At 36.0% G+C, this 10503-nt stretch overlaps 1 protein-coding gene across 1 annotated transcript; it reads left to right on the forward strand.

Moving 5' to 3' along the window:
• Positions 1-2944: 2944 nt before the first annotated feature.
• Positions 2945-4106, forward strand: LOC145006223 (protein GOS9-like). Its single transcript, XM_078965313.1, has 3 exons — positions 2945-2963; positions 3097-3309; positions 3407-4106. Exons 1-3 carry the CDS (start codon positions 2961-2963, stop codon positions 3638-3640), a joined length of 450 nt encoding a protein of 149 aa, XP_078821439.1. The 5' UTR covers positions 2945-2960; the 3' UTR covers positions 3641-4106.
• Positions 4107-10503: the final 6397 nt, after the last annotated feature.

Consider the following 10503-nt stretch of genomic DNA (forward strand, 5'->3'; position numbering starts at 1 on the left):
ATTGGTTCACACATGAAATTGGGAGGTATTTGTGGAATAATGTCCCTTTAAATGTATCTGGTTGGGACAATGTTTCCCCCGCATTAAGGAATGTGACAGTTGTGCATCTAAATGTAACTTGCATAATATTTTAAGTTTTGTTGTGATTGTTATTTAATTAACTAATTTTTTTGTATTTGTAGAATAAGTTTGATTTGGATAAGGTTAACATGGATCCTGAGCATGCACAATTGTTGCGGAGCATTGATTCGAGTCTTGCAAAAGTTTACAGAGGCCGAAAAAGTAAAGCCATTCTTATTTTAGGGATACCGGGGGGCCTGCAGATATCCCAATGGTAATAAACAACCCCCCTCCCCCCCAATGGTATGTCACCAGAAAATTGGGCGAAGGCAATCGAACATTTTCAATTGCCCAAAATTTTAAGTCGTTCGGCATCAAACAAAGAAGTTCGTGCAAAACAACTAGTTGTAAACAGAGGGGGGTTGAGCTCCAACAGTAATGCATGCTTCAAAGAAGTAAGTTATGATATATTTAAATGTTTATTTAAAGTATAATAAATCTAGTTTTTGTTAAATAGGATATCACTCGAATCGAAGCATTCCGTAAGGCTAATTCCAATCGCCAAGGGGTGTTTTATAGTCCTGCAGTCGAACAACAATACGTAAGTGGTTAATTTGTATTTTCATATAAGTGTTTATATCGTCATGGGTATCTAGTAATCTATTTTTATGATGTTTATCATTTTTTTAAAAATACAGAATGCTTTACTTCAGGAGATCAATCAACAAACCCAAAATTCTTCTTCAGCAAGCGGTCTAACGCCAAGTGATACAAGAAAATGCTTTGAAAAAATATTGGGTGTTCAACGCGGACATATTAGAGGCATTGGGCATAAACCCCTTACCGTTGTGTCTATGTACGATCAAGAACAACGGATGACACAAGAACCACCATAATCTGCAATTGTTTGTTTAAGTTGAAAAGTATAATGCTATAATGCTATAATGATATGTTGGTAGTTTTTGAAAAGTATAATACTATTATGATATATTGGTAATATATTTTGATTTCTTTATGGATGGAAATGCTGCAAACGATACTGAAGGACCCGACATGTTCTGCGGTATTAGAAGAGTGGTTTCGTTCATTACCACTACCAAATAATGAAGGAAATGATGAGAGTGATGGCGAGGAGTAGGAATTTTAGAATTTTATGAAATGTTTGTTTAGAAGAATACTTTAATTAATAAAATTATATTTTTGATTGTGGACTAATATTTTATAATTGTTATATTGTTTTTGGTTGTGTATGAGTTAAATATAACGGATGACACAAGAACAAGAACAACGGATGTCATATTAGAGGCATTGGGCATAAACCCCTTACCGTTGTGTCTATGTACGATCAAGAACAACGGATGACACAAGAACCACCATAATCTGCAATTGTTTGTTTAAGTTGAAAAGTATAATGCTATAATGCTATAATGATATGTTGGTAGTTTTTGAAAAGTATAATACTATTATGATATATTGGTAATATATTTTGATTTCTTTATGGATGGAAATGCTGCAAACGATACTGAAGGACCCGACATGTTCTGCGGTATTAGAAGAGTGGTTTCGTTCATTACCACTACCAAATAATGAAGGAAATGATGAGAGTGATGGCGAGGAGTAGGAATTTTAGAATTTTATGAAATGTTTGTTTAGAAGAATACTTTAATTAATAAAATAATATTTTTGATTGTGGACTAATATTTTATAATTATTATATTGTTTTTGGTTGTGTATGAGTTAAATATAACTGATTATATTAAATTGTAGATTTATATTCCATAAAATTGTAACAAAAAAAATGAAAAGGGTCTTTTGCAGCGACGCTTTTAGCAGCGACATATAAGTGTTAGCAGCGAGGGGTTTTAGGGTAAATATTAGCAGCAACGGGTTTTTAGCAGCGACAGGTAAGTATTAGCGTCGACAAGAAGGACATTAGCGACAAAACATTAGCGGCGATGTATTTGCGGTGACGTGTCACTGCTAATACTTTTAGCGGCGACAAACCTACTCTTTTGTGGCGACGGCTGTCGTCGCTAATACCCGTATTTCTTGTAGTGCGCGCGATGGTGTCGCACAACCGGGAAGACAAAAGCCGACTGCATGACTACCACACGAAGAGCTAGTTTTGGTCAAAGCTTGGGTTGGCATTTCTGAAGATTCGATTCAAGGAAACACACAACCGGGAGAACATTTTTGGTTTCACATTTTAGAACGGTTTCGAGAGGAGCTAGAAAAAGGCGGAGAGAAAGGGAAAAATGACTTCTTCGGGTGCATCTGATTTCAGCAGAGATATTGACAAAATACGGAAAATAACATCGTCGCTTGATCAATATAATCTTAATTTTTCTGAACGTTTGACGTTCGACATATAAAAAGAAGAAACAAGGAAAAAGAAGCGAGCGGAGAGACAAATTAATCGTGCATAGGAGTACCTTTTTTTTAACAGCAAAAGTATAATGAAAAGTCTCCCAAACGCCTAACAAGACATGGAAACAGAAGCAAAGATACAAAAGTTTTGACACTTGTTTATCAAATATCAATGTGTTAGGTACTAATTATTGTTTTATGTCTGCTTGAGTGCTTGTAATTACTGCACGAGGAAATACAAGACGATCACACCTAGACTCCTTACACATGCATCATGTGAGTTTTCAATCAAATGCTTTATTTTGAAAATATTTTGTATCAATCGGATTAAATTTTTTTTTTTTTTCCAACAACCATCTCTAGCTTTTAGGAATTGGAAAACGTGGATCTCGTGAAATGTTTTAGACATGCCACCTCACCTCGTTCTAACTCCTCCAATATTCAATTATACAACCCCAAGCTGGTGTCTATATATATAGCCAAACACTTAACGGACTAAACGTACAAACAACTTCACTTCCACACTAACCAAAATGGTACATACTTTCACCATATTCTGAGAGTTTGTTATCTATATTTGAATAGGGAATGCCAGGTTTACATGGTTTCTTCATTGCTAAAATTCTTTCTATCTCTTTTAGTAATATTTTATTCTGGATCCACATGCAGGCAGCCAATGCAGAATGCGTATGGAGTACAACGTGGGGAGGAAAGGGTGGATCCCGTACCTGGGAATTCATAATACCTGATGGTTCAACACTTACCAAGATAGCTTTAAGCAGTGGAGACGCTTTAGATTTCATCCGCTTCACTTACAAGGATGGGTATGGCCGCACCCATACTTCTGAAAAATTCGGTGGTGATGGTGGCTCACCTCATATGGTAAGCTTCTAATTCATCTGTCATGTATACACGTATCGAAGTTAGGTTCTGATTTTTTTACAATATAGCAGTCATGATATTTATATTTGGGTTTCAGATCATCTTCGATGACAATGAGTATCTCATCGGGATTAGTGGGCGTGTCGGATCATTTGGTGACAACACCGTGATTACGTCAGTGACTTTCCGGACCAACATCAGAACTTATGGGGAATACGGCACAAACCCCGGGACTGATTTCTCGTTTGGGGTCACACGCGGTAAGTTTTCGGGATTCTATGGAAAGTGTGGCAGTTCCGTAGACTCTTTGGGTGTCATTCTTCAGGCTTGACATGATATATGACATCATGCATGCATGCATGTTGTGTTTGATGGAAACAAATGTTAGATGGTCGGTCGTACGTCATTTTGGTTTCTAAATGTGGTAATCCTATATATATGTATTTTATATGTTTTAAGATCGTATCTAGTTTCTTCAGATGTGAAACTAGTAAAATAAGGTAGCATACCAAGTCAAGTTCAATAAGCATGTGCATGTGCATTTACGTTTCTCATGTACCCCCGTTAAGCTTTTAGCTTCTAAATGGATTTTTCTTGCTTTCTTCTTTGCTAATACTTCCACCATAAATTTGTTTGGTTTTAGTTTGTAGCTAGGGTTGATTTCTTTTTTTTTTTTCTTTTTTTTTTTTTTGTTCACACAATAATTTTTTCTTAGAGACAGATCCTTTTCTTTTGGAGTATTTGATGAGGACTCCAATTTATCCTTTCATACATGTAACCATATAAGGAAAAGTCAACATACAAGTGAGCTGTGTCGCTCAATGGAATCTATGGGTTTAATTAAGTCACTACAAAATTGACCTATTACGAATTTTCGACAGCCAAATCCGTTGCTATCAAATATCTGGAATATGAACTTGGGGATGGAATGAGATATAGGAGCGGAAAATAAAATAAATATTAAACTTTACTTCCCTTAAATTATATTAAAAGTAATTACAGTTGTTGAAAATAAAATCTTTTAGTCCATATGATTCATTTGTTACACTATTGATTATTTATGATTCATTTGTTACACTATTGATTATTCATTTGTTTTTTGGCTGTCCTGTCGGCACCTAAATTTAACCGCCTTAAAGGGAAAACAATTAAGACCCTTTATATGCTATCCACATGAGAGTATTTTGGTGTTTTCATCTATCCCTCTGTATTCATTAACATTTACCAATTAAGAATACCAAAAACACGATGACAATAAGAACACAAAGAACAATCATCTTCTTCCTTGCCTATATACTAATTTTTCGTATACATAAACCTTCAAATCCATAAGTTTTGATCTTTGCAAATCATTGTTGAATCAGACTTTGCAAGTTGAATTGTTTAACGTTGAGCTAATATGATCATTCTATTTTAGGCTAAATCAACAAATTTTATATGTAATTAAATTGTAATATAAACCTGAGAATATGTTGATTAATAAAAGTCGTAGGTTGACCATTCATAGCATTCCGATGAATGAGGTTTCGACTTCCCATTCAGAATAGGTGAATTGTGACTTTTAGTATTTTTATTTTCTTTCAAAACGGTGAACTAACATCCTATCTAAGCTACTAATTTGCTTAAAATATTATCTCATATGGAGGTTAGTTTATGGATGTTGTGATTTGTGTTTTTGAAATTAAGAAACTATATAATGTGAGATTGCGAAGGTACATATATTTTGCACTAGATGAGTTTTCTTTTTTCTAGAAGTTATTAGGATATTCTTTGTTGAAACCATTAATGAGTTTAAAAAGTCACTTTTGAGCTTGAATAGATATAATCAATATTTCATTGCTCTTATCTACAAAGATAGTAATCTACTACGTGTGACTAATTTTAGAGTACTCTCATTGATGAGAATTTAGAATAATTGCAAAAAATTTAGCAAATATATTCAGACGTGTAGTTTCTTCGGTTCAGAGTCTAGTTAGACCTGGGATAGACAAACATTTTTTTTAGAACGACAAATATATAATTGAAAGCTAGCAAAAATCTAGACAAAAGAAACAATGACATGGAAGCAGTAAACAAAATTTGGACCTCCAATCAGGCAACACAATTGACATTGGTTTTATAATACCTACTATTAGCCCAAAAGACACTTTCAGAAACCACCTTATCCAACAACAAACATTTTTTAGACTTAATTTTACAAAAAAGAATAGAATTTCTACAACTCCAAATCGACCACCAGAGAGTGTAAAAAACAGCCTCCAGAAACTCCTGACAATGAGAAGACAAACAGAACAAGCCAACCCAGTTAATCAAGTCTTTCACTGAAAACAAAGAAGACATATGAATATTCCACCATCTGTATAAAAGTTTTAATAAGTTGATAGCTAATTTACATTCAAAGAATAAAGAGTGACAATCTCGACTTCCTACTTGCAAATAGGACAAAAACATTAACTTTTATTGGAGTGACACGACACCATCTAATACTTGTACCCAGTAAGAAAATGCTTATCAATATTTGATCTCACAGAAGACAGAAAAAAATAACCGACACCATCAAGGGACCAATTTCACCTATCTGAAGATGAAGAGGATAACCAAGGATATGAAATCTAAGAATCAAACCATTGCTCTTTCTTTAAACTCGGTCTAGTTTTCTTCTAAAAGAAGTAACCTAACCCGGTTGATGCATATTCAAAGCAACATAGATTTGGTTATCCAACGCGAGGGCATATAATATGTGGAATGAATTTTTTAAAGGGTCATTACCAATCCCGTGATCCTACCAAAAAGAAGTAAGCTTGCCATCTCCAATCACCATTTTGCAAAAAGACATAAGATCTATACCTTTAGAACATAAAGAATCAACAATTGATACCCAAATGGAGTTACCAACACTCCTCAGTGAATAATGACCAAGTAACCATGTCCTCCATGAATGGATTTAATCACTTTAATCCAAAGAACAATGGGAAATGAAAGTAACCGCCAAATCCATTTAAAAAGAATAGCATAGGTTAGAGAAAAAAAGACTATTAACCCTGAGACCACCATATTGTTTTTTGAGCCAATACCTTCTTCCATTTAACCCAATTCATTTCACGTTCTTCCCAATCCCCAAGAAAGAACATTATGAAAAGTTTCTAAACGGTTGACAACAAATTCCAAAGCTCAAAAAATAGACATAAAGTACGTTAGGGTAGCACCCAAAACTAACTTATGTAACATCAGTTTCCCCTACCGAAAGAGTTTTATCCCTCCAATTCGAAAGTTTATAAGTAAATTTCAGGATCATATCGTCCTATGAAGCAATCCAATACATATTACCACCCACTATGTGACCTAAATAATATAACAAAGTTTTACTAGGAAGGTAACCAATAGAAACTGTCACATCCCCCGCTACCAAAAACTAAACTCCAAAACCTATCATAGTATTGTTGTATATGTTAATCATGAGGCTAGAAGGTAAGGAAAAATAGTAAAGATGTAACGACCCAAAAAGTATAAGGTAAAATTTTCATTTTAATTCAACTAGAAACACCAATTATCATTTTTTCCAATCATTTAAAAACCAATTCAGAATAAAAAAAGTTATCAGAGTACAATCCCAAAATCCTATAGTTGTGGAAACATGGGTGGATGCGCTGCGATCAAGCCAAACCCTTCCTTTTCAAATCAGAAGTACCTGAAATCATAACCATAAAAATCATAAACACAAAGCTTAGTGGGTTCCCCAAAATACCACATACCCTACATACCCTTGGGCCTAGTTGTAACACCCATACAAATCATGCGAATTTTAAACTTTTAAAAATGTATCAAAACCATTAATCATTAAAAAACCAGTTTTAAGAATAGTATAATATCAGCGTATCCCAGAAACAAAGTCATAAACATGAGGAGTTGTATGATCACGCATTTGACTTCCCGCGATCATCTGATGTACATGAAACAAAAACTGAAACTGTAAGCCCAAAGCTTAGTGGGTTCCATCAAAATACTGATACACTGCAACTAACACATATACAATTAACAGCATGTAATGGGTTCACAACTTTACAAACTGGATTACCCCTGGGCCCACAGTGTGAGTCTGGATTGCCTTCCGGGCCCACAGCTCACATCTGGATTGCCACCGAGCCCATAGTACGATTCTGGTATGCCCTACCTGGCCCTCAACTCGTATCTGGAATGCTCCTGAGCCCACAATATGAGTCTAGCATGTCCTACCCGGCCCTCATCTTGTATCTGGAATGCTCCCGAGTCCTCAATATAAGTCTAGCATGCCCCGCTCGGCCCTCAGCTCAGATCTGGAATACTCTTGAGTCCTCAGTGTGAGTCTGGCATGCCCCGTTCGACCCTTAGCTCATATCTGGAATACTCTAGGGTTTTTTGGCTACCACACGAAGTAGTATAACCTCAACCCAACCCACATAATATGTTGATATATAACATAACTAATGCCCATACAAATAATCAAGTTGTAACGCCCTAAATTTCAGGTACTGTTTATGTGAGAATTTTCTTGATTTCAAGGTCTACTTGACGAGTTGGCTGCCCTACTCACCGAGTAGCAGCGGATTAGTCCGTGTGTTTTAGTGATTTACTCGTCGAGTCCAAGAACAGACTCGACGAGTAGGAGCTGGCAGATGAAACCCTAAATCTTGGGGTTTTGCACCCTATTTAAAGGATCATTGTCCTTCCCTAACCTCCCTTTATAGCTTCTTGGCATCCTAAAACCCTAATCGTGTGTGTGTATTTCTTTGGTGTGATAGAGATTTAAAGAGAGATCTTGGTGAGGAACACTTGGGGAAAAAAGTAAATCAAAGCTAGGAACTCGTGGGAAACAAGGATATACATCAGTTGACATTCATTGGAAGGTATTAAGCTTTCTCTTTGGCTCATCTCATATTTAATATCTTTTTGGGTGGGTTTTAGGAAAGGCTTTTGTGTTTGAGCCAAGATCTGAAGTTGAAACTTTTTCTTTTTCTGAAAAGGTGCATATAGGAGTACCTTTTTCTTTTTCTGAAACAGCAAAAGTTTTATAAAAAGTCATCCTGCTATGCTAGAAATATACCAAAAACGACTAACAAGACATGGAAACAGGAAGCAAAGATACAAAACTTTTGACTCTTGTTTATCAAATATCAATGTGTTAGGTACTAATTATTGTTTTATGTCTGCTTGAGTGCTTGTAATTACTGCACGAGGAAATATAAGACGATCACACCTAGACTCCTTACACATGCATCATGTGAGTTTTCAATCAAATGCTTTATTTTGAATATATTTTGTATCAATCGGATTTAATTTTATTTTTCCAACAACCATCTCTAGCTTTTAGGAATTGGAAAACGTGGATCTCGTGAAATGTTTTAGACATGCCACCTCACGTCGTTCTAACTCCTCCATTCAATTATACAACCCTAAGCTGGTGTCTATATATAGTCAAGCACTTAACGGACTAGACGTACAAACAACTTCAGTTCCACACAGACCAAAATGGTACATACTTTCACCATATTCTGAGAGTTTGTTATCCATATTTGAATAGGGAATGTGAGGTTTACATCGTTTCTTCATTGCTAAAGTTCTTTCATCTCTTTTAGTAATATATTTTATTCTGGATTCATATGCAGGCAGCCAATGCAGAATGCGTATGGGGTACAACTTGGGGAGGAAAGGGTGGATCCCGTACCTGGGAATTCATAATACCTGATGGTTCAACACTTTCCAAGATAGCTTTAAGAAGTGGAGACGCTTTAGATTTCATCAGCTTCACTTACAAGGATGGGTATGGCCATACCCATTCTTCTGAAAAATTCGGTGGTGATGGTGGCTCACCTCATATGGTAAGCTTCTAATTCATCTGTCATGTATACACGTATCGAAGTTAGGTTCTTATTTTTTTACAATATAGCAGTCATGATATTTATATTTGGGTTTCAGATCATCTTCGATGACAATGAGTATCTCATCGGGATTAGTGGGCGTGTCGGATCATTTGGTGACCACACCGTGATTACGTCAGTGACTTTCCGGACCAACATCAGAACTTATGGGGAATACGGCACAAACCCCGGGACTGATTTCTCGTTTGGGGTCACACGCGGTAAGTTTTCGGGATTCTATGGAAAGTGTGGCAGTTCCGTAGACTCTTTGGGTGTCATTCTTCAGGCGTGACATGATATATATGACAGCATGCATGCATGTTGTGTTTGATGGAAACAAATGTTAGATGGTCGGTCGTACGTCATTTTGGTTTCTAAATGTGGTAATCCTATATATGTATTTTATATGTTTTAAGATCGTATCTAGGTTCTTCATGTGAAACTAATAAAATAAGATGTAAGGACCAAAAACTATAAGGTAAAATTTTCATTTTAATTCAACCAGAAACTCCAATTATCCTTTTTTCCAATCATTCAAAAACCAATTCAGAATAAAAAAAGTTATCAAAGTACAATCCTAAAATCATATAGTTGTGGAAACATGGGTGGATGCACTACGATCAAGCCGAACCCTTCCTTTTGAAACCGGAAGTACCTGAAATAATAACCATAATATCATAAACACAAAGTTTAGTGGGTTCCCCAAAATACCACATACCATACATACCCTTGGACTAGCTGTAACACAAATAAAAATCATGCCAAATTTACACTTTTAAAAATGTATCAAAACTATTAATCATTACAAAACTTGTTTTCAAAATAGTATAATATAAAAGTATCCCAGAAAAAAAAAGTTATAAACATGAGGAGCTGTACGATCACGCCTTTGACTATCCGCGATCATCTGATGTACATGAAACAAAAACTGAAACTGTAAGCCCAAAGCTTAATGAGTTCCCCTAAAATACTGATACACTGCAACTAACACATATACAAATAACAACATGTACTGGGTTCACAGTATTACAAAGTTGATTACCCCTAGGCCCACAGTGTGAGTCTGGATTGCCTTCCGAGCCCATAGCTCACATCTGGATTACCACTGAGCCCATAGTACGAGTTTGGTATGCCCTACCCGACCCTCAGCTCGTATCTGGAATGCTCCCGAGCCCACAGTACGAGTCAGGCATTCCCTACCCGACCCTCAACTTGTATCTGGAATGCTTCCAAGTCCTCAGTATGAGTCTGGCATGCCCCGCTCGACCCTCAGCTCATATCTGGAATACTCTTGAATTCT

This window comes from Lactuca saligna, chromosome 7 (assembly GCF_052625555.1).
Source record: "Lactuca saligna cultivar CGN05327 chromosome 7, ASM5262555v1, whole genome shotgun sequence".
Classification (NCBI taxonomy): Eukaryota; Viridiplantae; Streptophyta; class Magnoliopsida; order Asterales; family Asteraceae; genus Lactuca; species Lactuca saligna.